Genomic DNA, 12,604 nt, shown 5'->3' on the forward strand with positions numbered 1-12,604 from the left:
GTTCCAACTTATCAGAGTATCCAAAGTGTTTGCGTGCTGTCCTAAGTCAAGGCTCCGTTTCACAGGTATTGAATGTAGAGAAGGAGGTGGTGAGCAGAGAGAGGGAGGAAACACAGTATTTGACTTCTGAGTTTATGTGAAATGGTAGCTGTGCAATTGGAGGCTTTCACAGATTAGGTGACATAAGGGTGCATCTGAACGTAATACTATTCCAGAAAATCTCTCGAGGTTCCATACTGCCACAAACCAGCCAGCTGATAATTAAACACTAATGGAAGGAGCAGAGCTGTTAAGTTGTCTTCTCAAAGAAGAAGAGTAAGGTTAGCTCAGTACTCTGCTTCTCCTTTTTCTGAACCTGCACTAGCTGGGAAGGCTTTTTTACAAAGGCAGCATGGTCCCCTCCTTCTCATCAGTTTGCAGCTATACTCAAAGCAGCTCAGTGGAGTAAACCTGTTTTGTTCTATTATTGACTTTGTATTTGGGGGGACAGGAACAAAACTTCTTGGAAACATCATGCAAGATTTTCTGTTTGAGAAAGTGGAAAACATGTTGCTCTGAGAAGTAATTTATTGACACCTTTCAAATGTCTGCTCTGTATACAACACAGATTCCTGCAGTTCAGACTGTGGCAGACTTGTGCTTCACTTGGCTTTACTCCTGAATAAACTGTTGGTGTTTGTCCTTAGAAGGTCTGCTCTCCACCCCACCCCCAAAGGCTCTTAATTTGACATGCTTTCATTGATATTCACTTAATTCTAATTTGGAAAACTCAGTAAAATCTCAAACTGAAAAAATAGTGGCTTATTGATGGAACTCTCCCATTTAATTCCATCTCTGAATTCTGTGTATTTAAAACTTTGATCCATCTAGTTTCAGCCTGCTCAGAGTACAGTACTGAACCAGTAATGATGTTAGATGTGGGCAGGAGGCAAAAGAACCACCTACTATGTCTTCTTTTTCTATCTTCTTTCTCCCAGTCCAGCACATGCATTCTAGGTTGCATGGAGTTCAGATGGCCGTCCACATGGCTGGACTGTTTCCCCCTCTGCGGTTCAGTAGGATGTGACCAGGGCTTTAATTAGGAATTTATTTTTTTTAATAGGCAAGTCTGCTCAACAGCTTGTAGAAGTTTGTTAAACCAACTTCAGTTTCCACTGTGACTTGATTAATTTACCTGTGTAGATGTGGGCTTAAGGATGGAACCTAAGTCACTTATTTCAGATTGCCTGTTTAATCCTTCAGTTTGGTTTCAGGTGCTTATAGTGCTTAATTTGTATGAAGCAGATGCACACGAGGGTGAATAAAAATAAAACTTTCAATTTGATCCAGGATTTCAATGTTACCTGTGGGCTTTTTTCCTCCATTTCTAATAAGCCTGAGCTTCAAGAGAGTAGCTTTATAATGACTGAGGACTGTGTCAAAGGACTCGGCTGTAGATGCACATCAAAATAGGATGGAGTTGCCCATTAATACAGCTGTTGTTCATGTAGTTACCAACCCCATCTCACCGTGTGAGTCTTCACTCAGGGAAGTTTGATCCTTTAGTGAATCAGTACCTGAACAGCTTTTATTTTTAGCTCAGGTAAACCCATTCCAATTTTGATTTCATAAGTAAAAGTAATGATGGGAGTTGTGTGGCAGGATGGATTGAAGTGAAACATGCAAGAAAAGCAATCCTGAATGTTTTGAAAGAGAACAAATTCTGAAATGGAATAAAAAGTTTAGATTACTTGAAATCTTCATACTAAAGTATCAGTAATGCTAAGGTTTAAGTGTAAATTTGGAAGAGCTTCCCCTTCTTCTTGTGCCAGAACAACCTTCAGTAGAGGAGAGAATATTTGGAATAACTGATATGTTGACTGGAGTGTTTTGAGATAGTGACTATAAATCAGATCACAGAGAACTTGACTAGATCATGAGTGGAAACTGAAGTCTATCCCAGATCATCACAGGTTATTTGAGGTTCACTATCACTCATCTGCTGGACTCAACATGTAGTGTTGTCACTGGCACAGGAGCAGGAGAGGTGAGGTTATAGGGCGGGCAGTCACTTCTTGGGTGAAACCTTCTCTTACAGACCCAAAGGACAGCTGTGAACTAATGAAATAAATGTTCTTGGTACGTGACATGACACAACTTGATCACTAGTGATCTAAGGGACTCACAGATGCACGTAAAGGTCAGACTTAGTAGAAAGCAATACCAGTCTCAGTGTAAGTGGGTGGACATGAGATGTTGAGTTAGCTTCTTAGTGCTGAGAGCAAGCTATCATACATTGTGAAATTCCACTGATTTGGGAAGTCACTGGGAAAGCAAGCATGGTATCAGCTGGCAGAAATGGTGCACTTCATAGTTCAAAGTTGGTCAGTCTCTTAGAATTAACGAATACCGAGCTGCTATTTAAAAATAAGAAGTTTTTTGTTTCTAGGGCAAATTATTTTTGAATCTTGAACATGGAAGCTGGCTTGTAGAATCCCTCCAAGACTTCCAAATCTTATGTTCTCTGTAGTTGAGCCTGCTCAGACCTGAGGTAATGGTCATGGTCTAAAATTTCAGAGTAATGTAAGCAAGGTGGAATATTTCTTTTCTGCACTGCACTGCCTATACACTTGGTTTTAGGGGAATCAGACTGTTAAATAGCACATCTGAGTGCAAAAGATACAACTTGCTTTTTACCTCAGTCTGATTTCCACCTAAAACCTAACTTTCAAGTACTGAGCAGCTTTCTGAATCTTGCAAGATTATCATTTTAGTCTTCATTGCATCTAAAAACATCTTGGTTGTATACATATCAGCAAAATAAAAGAACCTGTTTTTAAAATAAATGTTTAAATAAACATGAGGGATAAATGACTCTTTCCAATCCTTATAGTCACCTTTAACAACAGATGTATACAAATTTCAGTAAAACGTGTCTGAGCTGTTGTTTCACAGATAGTGGAGCATTAGGGCACTCTGCGACAAATGCTTCAGCGTAGGATCGGAGTAGGAAGCATTGTTCTGTGAGATACTCAAGGTTATGCCTGTTGTAAATGCATTCGAGTTGCTTAGCTTTCCAGCTGGCCACCTGCCATGGAAAAGTCCAAGCTCAGTGTCCTCTCATGGCTGGTGTTAGTTGTTTTTTCAGCTCACAAGATCTAAGATATTTATTTCCCATCCCTTCATCTGATAAGATTTGAAGGGGAAACTCAGTGATAAACTTGTGATTTAGTTTTGATCAGATAGTCAGCACTGCTGACTAGATTAATTCATATGGTAATATTTTTTTGTCAAGGTCCATTCTAGTTCTGCAGATGTCTTCTGTAAACAAAGCAAGTTTCAGGTTTGTGTACTGAGCTGATGAAAACAAAGCATGGGACTAGGGTCACATAATAATGTGATTGTGCATCGTTTCTAGTGATTTGTAAAAACACCCAGTTGCTTCTAAATTCTGATGTGTTAGTTGGAAATGCCCATTTTTGCACAGCAGCTGCCCACTGAGAATGAATGGGATAATTTGCTAGTGATTGGCCAGAATCTTGGATCCATTTACAGCTCAGGACTTTCTTTTAACTGTGGCGAGATCGCTGCTTTCAGTTGCCTTCTCTTGTGCGTTTTAGCCGACTGTGCCTGGAATGAGAAGTTGAGTTGGCGTGCGTTAGTTCAACTTCACGGAGAACCTCCGGTGTTTGAGATGAAAGGGTTCTGGCAGCAATTTTAGACAATGTATTCGCTCAGACAGTTGGCAGGGAAACAGGAAGGAATCCTTTCATGGGATGCTTATGACTAGGTCTGTCGTCCACTCATGCCAGGATGAGTGTGTGTGAGCTGGGGCACGGTGCTGATGTTGGATACAGTAATCAAAGGGGGGTTTTGTTGTTTAAACATAACTGTGATTCTTCCACATGAACTGGGTGTATATCCTTTTGCATCTGCTCCTTGAATCTTGCTAGCTGCTAGTCGGTGAAGGCTAGGAAATGCTAAATCACTGTAGCTAATGCACAAGTCTGTCTGGTTAAGGATTTTTCTAGAACAGAAAAAAAACCCAACAACAATAATTTAACCCTTTTTCATGTTTTGTTCGCAACCAATACTGTTTTCTCTGCTGTTTGCACCTGCTTCTCTTGCAGCCATTGCAAATCTGCGAAAAAGGAATGGCAGTGATGAAGAGAGAGTAAGTAGGAGTAAATAAAAATGATAGGGATTTTTGTTAAAGTTTCATGAAGCTTATAGTGTAGGATGAGCCTGGCTCAGCCTATTAACAGAAAATTCCTTTCCTCCTTGAAGCACTGTTGCTAGTGTGCATATTTGAGACAGAATTGTTAACTTAGTAGCAATATGTTATAGTAATTTATCTTATCTGTATTCCATTGATGTAGAAACACCTAGAATTTCAGGGAAAAAAGGAACTTTTTTTTCCTTGCAGTACTTTCAGAAAGAATTGCTGTATTTAATTGCTGGGAAAAACTAACACATGTAGGAGTTGCCCTTCACAAGAACTCTGCTCCTGTTAAGAGTGTTTCTTAGCTGTGGGGCTAGAATTTCACTTGGTCTCAGGGGTCCACAAATCTTAAAACTGATGTGGGAGCTCAGATTAGCCTAGGCTTTTGGGGAGAAATTAAATAAATATTTATCACCTTTTTTTTTTTATACATATGCTGTAAAGCCAGTGTGTCACATAGGCTGAGTTTATAGAAAGCCATCCTGATTTGGACAAACAGATGTTTGCATTGCCTATTTGTACTGAGCTGACAAATAATGACTTTTTAAAATGTTGTCAAATACCTACACTGGATGCAGTAGAAAGAAGAGGTAGATTTTAGAAGCTTGGAACTAAATGGTACTTTTTTTTGTACTTGGTATGTTTGTAGGGCACAGATAGCAGCAACTTGGATAAGCACTGGAGTTGCTGGATGGGAGCCAGTAGCTCAGTCTGTTGTTAAGGAGGAAGTTAAATAGCACTAGGGAGGTTTGGTAGTTAGAATTCTGTATGGCTTAAGTAAGGAGAAGAGGTTAGTCTCTGCCTTGGAACTAGTGATTGAATGAAAAATTAATGTTTGTCTTATGTCAATAAATCTCAGTGCCCAGACAGGATGTAGAATATCTGTAGAACAGAATTATGGCATAGAATGGGCATCAGCATTTCAGGGCAACTTAGGTTACTTCAGCATCCTTATAAGTGAATTCTTAGCAAGCACAGACTTGCCTATCTCCTTGGCAAACCATACTTAATTCATCAGCTGTCCCAGAGAGGAGAACACACTTTTGGCTGTAGTTGGTCTGTGCCCTGTTACCAGTGAGGCTGAATAGAAGTGCAGATTTAGACTTAATCTGTTGGAAGAGCCTGCAGGTTCAGGGAGAGGAGGTTGGTTGTTTGTAGTTGCACCTCACAAGAATTTTAACCCTGAGTCTTCAGGGTTTCTAAAGGACTGCTATTTTCCTTGGACAAAACCAGAGTGCGGAACCTGGAACCATGTCTGTGTGTTCAGTTCCAAAGAATATGTGAATTATGGTGGTGGGATCTTAACCTGCTTGTTAAGTCTAGTAGATCTCACTAATAAAAGCATTTCTTATATCTCTCTTTGCTGGTGAGGTTTTGGGTTCTAATCTCAGTACTGAAAAACTTGTCTGATGTAACATCTCCAGCATTTTCAAATGCTAATCTCCTGGTTATTTTATCCTATTGCAAGTTAGCATTAGCATTGCATTTTGTCAGTATGTGTCTTGACAATCTTGATGGACTAGTACCTTATATAAAGGCCAGCTTTGGATGAAATGATGTGTCGATGCTTTAAGTCCATCCCATTCATGTATTTGAGATCTCAGAGGTTAAAGACTGGGAGATTCCCAAACTTCTTCCTGTGATTTCCTGGATTTCCTCTGTTTCTCAGCGCTGCTGCTGAATGCTGAACAGAGTGGGATGCAAACACCACTGTTCTTTTATTTGGATCACTGTTGCTTTCACCTGGCAGATTCAGCTGCAGCCTGTGGTAGTTGCAGTATCTGTTGCTCTGTGTGTTTTGCTGTATTCGTGGGAATCTTGTTAGAACCTTGAAGTAGAACGTTTCCTTCCTGTGTGGTTTAATTCACTGTCTGAAACAGACAAAGACTGACAGGTCTACCTTAAATTGTGCACTCTAAATTTAGCTGCTAGAGACAGAATGATCAGGAAGGGCTAAATTAATATTATGTCAAAAAGGCCTTGGGACAAGGAAGGGAAAAAAAAGCCAATTTGGAACAGAGGGTTCCCTTTCAGGTCTTTCAGTTCAGAGCAGAATGTAGAGGAACTGCTTTTCAGAAGGAAAAGGTTGAAATTAGCCTGCATTTTAGGGAACTGGACAATAGGACATTTCATTATCATTTATGGTTTAACCAACTGTCACTTTGAATAACTGGCTGAGGGTTAAAGTGACAAGTTGACAAATTTTAGCCTTGCAGAACAATATATGGATATTTTAAAGCAATCTACATACGATCTGTTGTGCTTTATATTCATGAAGTTAATACTGCTTGGGAGCTCTGCCCAAGTGTTTTCTGCATGCTTTTTGCAATGAAGCTGTCAATGGCAAAGGAAGTGAGGCTGGATTAGTTATAATATTTATTTAGGGAGATTTCTTATGTGATATGAACCTAGCCTGAAGGCACAGAGATGTTAAATACAATTAGTTCTTTTCATGGTAGCTTATTTGGTGCTAATGTTAACATGTTAATACTGCGATAGGATAGTTTAAAAATTTTTAATTTTTTTTATTTTAAATAATCCAATAGCGATGCTGCGTTGTGTAACTTGTGGGCTCATTTTAGACCTTCTGTTTGTGTTTCTTGATTCCCCCATTTCCCAGATGTGCAGTGACTCATCCTACTGAACAATGGGAACAGCATCTCTTATTCCTTCACTTGGTCCCAGTTGGCAAAACTGTTACTCAAAGGATGTGTATTGCAGAGGGAGAAGAGATTAGCAGTGAGAGAATGATTCATCCAAGCGTTGGTGGTAACTCTTGTGTGGTGAGCAAGAAGTTAAGGAAGACTAATGGTCTATACTATGCTCTGGTGTACTAAAAAGGAGTATCTGAATTATCTAAAATTCATAACTCAGAGATTACCCTTCTCTTCCCCACCACTGTCCAGGAAAACACAGGTCATGGATGGAAAACAACATTTTGACATCTTGATTTATTATCAAGGAGGATTAAAAAAAAAAATAGCTAGCTGGTTTGTATCAAGTGCGAAATAGATGATGGTCATCTCAGGCTTTGTTGATATAACTTCCAAATGTGAAATTTAGTAAAAGACTGTTAGTTTAAAAAAGAAAGAAGTCAGTATGGACATGCTTCTCTGACAGACTTTGCTGTGACTGTGACAGGATGGTGCTTCGTATCTAAGTACCATTCTGGTTGAAATGAAATCATGTCTTTCAGATTTTAAGAATATTATTTATGAATATTGTTAGAATATTTTTTAAAAGGAAATAGGGTACTAACAGGGAAATACAAGAAGATTTGAGTCTTTTAAAATCTGAAAAGATAGAAGCTCAACAATCCTCTATAAATGTAGTTGATCTCAGGAAGTTTCTTGAGCTGCCACAGTTTTTCTTGACACACCAGCCCATAAAAGATTGACCTGGACCTTTTTTGTTTGTTTTTTAAGTGAACACACCATGATGTAATTATCCCTAGATATTTAAATGTAATATAAATAACTGATGGCTTTCATTGCTGTTTTGCTGCTCACAAGCATAGTTCAAAATAGATTGCAATGTTCAAAAAATGACTTTTTTTTTCACTAGAACCATTAAAATAGTGTAATTCAAGTTGTCAATCCGTGTAAAGATATTTTTAGTATCTGATGAATCAATTGCAAATATTTGCTGCAACTTCTATAGGAAGTCATGCTAGTGAACCAGAAATAACTGGCTAAGATCTGGAAGAGGAGAGTGTTTGAAGTGCTAAGCCAGCTTTTGAATGTAATTGAATGGCTAGATGACTTTGGAGAAACACTAAAAATTTGTGCTGAAAAAGCCAAACCAGCTTGTTCATGGTTAGTGTCTTCAAGAGGAGAAAAAATGGTTCAACATAAGAGAGGCAGCTGATACTTTTTTAAATTTTGATAATAACTTGCCATGAATGGAAAATGAACACTGATGAACAATTCATAAATTCTTCCTGTATATTTTTATATGCATGCATATATATACACACATATGTATATTTGTATGTGTGTATAATACCCAAAGCATGAGATAGTTATGCATAAATAATAATTTATCAATGGAATTCAAAAATTGCATTCAAGTGCAGCTTGTTATAAAGCTCAATAAATTTGACTTCTAGATTTAATTAACATTGATATCTATTTTCCCAGGATGACAAGGAAAAAATTAAAAGATAAAGGAATGTTCAGTTAATACAATTGCTGTGATTAAATATACTAATACAAACCAGTCCTAACACCTGGAGTTTCCATATTTTCCTCATTTGAATACATTACAAGTCATTCATCAAGTCAGTTGGTGCCATCTGCAGTTGTTCTGTGCTGCCGGCTCGATGAACTGAAATATCTCACGCGCTTCCCAGAAGCAACCAAGTTTTCTGAGAATCAGACTAAGATGTAGAGAAAGGTTATTGCCAAGTCTTTGGAGCAGGAACTGAATCCACACTTCCATAGGCCATAACACAGGGAATTATCTTTAAAGCAGGGGGAGTTTGAGTGTGTGGTGTGGGGTTTTTTTCGTGGGTTTTGTTTTGTTTTCCTCCCATCAGGTTTGTGTGCTGTTATGTTTTGAGCTTTTCTTAACTTCAAACCCTCTGGAGCTTGTTGGGGATTTGTTGTTTTGACTGGAAACAGATATTTTGACTTAAGTACTGGATGTCTTTGAATTCTGTGCTAGAAATGAACATTCAGACATCTTCAGATCTGTCAGCCCACGCATATGGTGTTCACACCTGTTCCAGCAACCTGATTTGGTTACCCACCTTATCCAAATGTTTTGCAGTTACTGCTTAAAATTTCCCAGAATGAATTATTTGGCTTAACTGCAACGTTACAAAGAGCTGTATAAGAAACTAGAGAAGTCTAATCTCCTTAAATCACAGCAGAAATGAACATGTATTTTTTTTTCATTAGTCACATTATTTTCTTACCATATTATACAAGTGCAAAATGTTCAACTGATTGATGTGTGGGGCAGGAAATAAGGGAGGCAGAAGCTGTAAATCAGGTAAACGTGCTTGTGTGTCCCAGCAGTTCACATGCATCCAGCTGTTTCCTGCTCTCAGCGTGGGAGGGTTTATGGACAAGGCAAGGACTCTTAAAGCAACTGGGTAGAAAATAGGAACAAGTTGTATCAGAGACGGCCCGTTTGCACATCTAAAGGCATTGTGTAGGACAAAGCACAATAGATAGAGAAGGGTTTTTTTGTAGCTTCAGTGACCTTTTCTTTTTGGGCTCTTCCATCTCCTAAATATGACTAATGCTGTACAGGAAGACCTTTCCTCTTATTCATCTGGTCTGTGATATCTCTTCTGATCCAACAGAGTGCCAAAAAATACAGGAAATTACTTTCACCTTATGAAAATTCATGACTGTAAGGAAGCTCTTAAAGCAATTGTTCTTTGGAAACTTCCCCCCCCCTCAAAAAAAAAGTAATTTTTTCTGCTAGTGATCCACTGTAAATGTTTTGCAATACATGGTAGGTTTTTTTGCAATTATGTCTGTCTCTCTTTATGGAAAGACACTTCTAGATTTAAATGTTAAGAAATAATAAACTACAGCTCCTTTTTGTCTATGCCTTATGCTGATGGTATGTACTTGTGGAGTACACGGAATCCTCTGATCTCCAGTCTGATTCTTCAACATGAGCTGTCGTGTTGGCATCTGTTTACAGTTGTACTGGAGGGGAATAATTTGCTGTCTCAAACCTATAGTGTAGAGGAGAATATATGGTTTAAGGATTTCTATTGCTCTTGGAATCCGAAATGTTATTTTGAGAATGGACTTGTTCAGGGTTAGTGACGTGGTGAGGGCACTTACTGTCATTTTGACCATTACTGACATGGTCCTGATCTGCAATATATGTAATTGCTGCCTAAAATTATTAAAGGGCAGCAGGATTTGCAATTTTATCATTCTTATGACATGGCTACAACTGCAAGACACGTGTCTTAATAAAGAATACTTTCTTACTGAACAGATCATCCTCATCTGAAGAAATGGAAGGGAAGTGTTTGAAGGAGAATAGGTTTCTGGCAAAGATAGTTTCACTCCAGAAGTAAAATCTGCTTTCTATATGAAAACAATTTTTTTACTTCTAAAAATATATGCAGGGCTTTTTGTATCGACTGATGCAAAGCGGCATTTGATTTGAGTGTGATACATGGGCAAGCTTGGGTTTAAAAAAAAAAACAAAACAAACCACACAAAACCTCTTAGCCATTTTCACACAAGAATAAATTGTAAACATTACCTATATTCTTCAATATAGCTGCTAAAGGATTTTGTACAAGATGAGCAGATCCATTATTAAAACTCTTGAACCTAAAAGGGAAACTATCTGTTCGTTTGTTTCTTTGGGGTTTTTTTGACAAACAAGTCTAGCTTAAATTAGCACAAATTGTGGATGACTAATATCTTTCACTTTTCTAAAGATATGCCAACCAGTCTAGGATATACTTTTGTTCACTGTTATAAATTTTAAACAAAACATTGGTTTCTTATAAACATGTTTCATTTTTACTCCCACACAGTGTCAATTAACTGCATTCATCATACAAGAGGAAAAAAACTAATTCTTTAAGCCAAAGGACTGACTTTAATAACACTTCCTTTTCATTGTAAAGATTTACTGGAGAGATTTGAGCATTTATTCAGATCTCTACTCAACTTTTATTTTTATAGGACCAATAGAGAATTGCTTTTAGAAGAAATACTACCTTAGCAACATGTTGATAGTTTATTATGGCAGCACCACTTCATTATCAGCAGTTCCTGTGAATTAAGCTATGTAGTGCTTCTGTTGTTCCAGTTCCTGAACATATCAGGATGTTGTCCAGGCTTCCACTTGTGATATTGCTCTGTTAGACCTCAGTGCATGTTGGAAAGTGAAAAGTTGGATTTGCTGTCCTAGAAACAAGCTTAGTTCCCATCTCTCTCCTTTTCCACAGGGTGAATCGGTGAAATACTTCCTGGATAACCTGGATCGGATCGGTCAGCTGGTAAGACAAACCTTCTCATTCTGAACCAAAAGAGCTCAAAGAGATAGTGAAATAATAATAATGCATTAAATAACTTCAGTGTTCTTTCTATAAAAATAGTAAACTCCAGCAGCCTTATGAAACTGAAACTTAGTATTTGCTCAATCTTTTTTGACAGAGAACAGATATTGTTTATAATAGTTGTATTTATGCCCATATTTTCTTTTGTCAGTCCTTCTGTGCAGTCTCTGGATCTCATTCACTTTTCATGATGATCTGATGGCTGGTGGTACTTAAGGTAGCAGAATGAAACCTTATGAAATAAAAAAAATTACTAGCACTTTTAAGATTCAAAATCTGTAATGAAAATTTCTGTCAGGAGACCTGGAGGAGAAAGAAGGGAGATGATTTTCCAAAGTAGTACCAGTGATAAGCTTCTGAAGAACAAATCTCTCTACAGTGGTGGGCTGGGCCACAACCTGTGGTAGAACATGTTGCTGTACTCGCTGGTCACAGAGGGTGGACCTGGAAGAAGTATTTACACTAAAGCTTGCAAGATGTCCTTTGTGAGAGTAATGAACTGTGAAAAACTAGATTAAAAAAAAATGCTTTTGGTGATGACTTGGTGATCTGCTTTACTGAACATTACCTAAATGGCAATAACACAGTAGCTAAGAGTTTCATCATGAAAAAATAGACTTCAGCCTGAAAATGAGAGGCTCAAAGGACAAAAATGTGAACGAGTGCATTAGTCCTGTGTTTTTATTCTCATATGTCTCAGGATCTTCTGTAGATGTTTACTCATGTGTTCAGATAAAGAGTCAACAGTCCATTATTTTAAAGTTGAGTATTCATTCTTCACTTGATAATTAAAAAAAACCAAAACGTGGCTCTTACTGATTTTTCCCATTGCTTCAGTAGTCTCACGTTAGTCAGCATTTTTGAAGGACTTCTTTTGACACTTTTCTCCTTTCTTTTACAGAATTATTTCCCCAGCAAACAAGATATTTTGTTGGCTAGAAAAGCCACCAAGGGGATAGTAGAGCATGATTTCATCATTAAAAAAATACCTTTCAAGATGGTGGATGTAGGTGGACAGAGATCTCAGCGTCAAAAGTGGTTCCAGTGCTTTGATGGAATAACTTCAATTTTGTTTATGGTCTCCTCCAGTGAATACGATCAGGTTCTGATGGAAGACAGGCGCACAAATAGACTCGTGGAGTCCATGAATATCTTTGAGACAATAGTCAATAACAAGCTTTTCTTTAATGTTTCTATTATCCTATTCCTCAACAAGATGGATCTTCTTGTAGAGAAGGTAAAGACTGTCAGCATTAAGAAGTATTTCTCGGACTTCAAAGGTGACCCTCACAGACTAGAAGATGTTCAACGTTACCTGGTGCAGTGCTTTGACAGAAAGAGGAGAAACCGTAGTA

At 38.0% G+C, this 12,604-nt stretch overlaps 1 protein-coding gene across 1 annotated transcript in view; it reads left to right on the forward strand.

Annotated features, from left to right (window-relative positions):
* Positions 1 to 4,109: 4,109 nt before the first annotated feature.
* GNA12 (G protein subunit alpha 12) overlaps positions 4,110 to 12,604 on the forward strand; it is a gene marked incomplete at its 5' end in the record, with an annotated part of 9,237 nt that continues 742 nt past the window's right edge. The window contains 4 exon segments of the mRNA XM_010176306.2: positions 4,110 to 4,153; positions 11,139 to 11,189; positions 12,151 to 12,601; position 12,604. The exon segment at position 12,604 is cut by the window's right edge and continues 742 nt beyond it. Coding sequence (XP_010174608.1) covers positions 4,110 to 4,153; positions 11,139 to 11,189; positions 12,151 to 12,601; position 12,604 — 547 coding nt within the window.

This window comes from Antrostomus carolinensis, unplaced genomic scaffold, assembly GCF_000700745.2.
Source record: "Antrostomus carolinensis isolate BGI_N321 unplaced genomic scaffold, ASM70074v2 scaffold18239, whole genome shotgun sequence".
Classification (NCBI taxonomy): domain Eukaryota; kingdom Metazoa; phylum Chordata; class Aves; order Caprimulgiformes; family Caprimulgidae; genus Antrostomus; species Antrostomus carolinensis.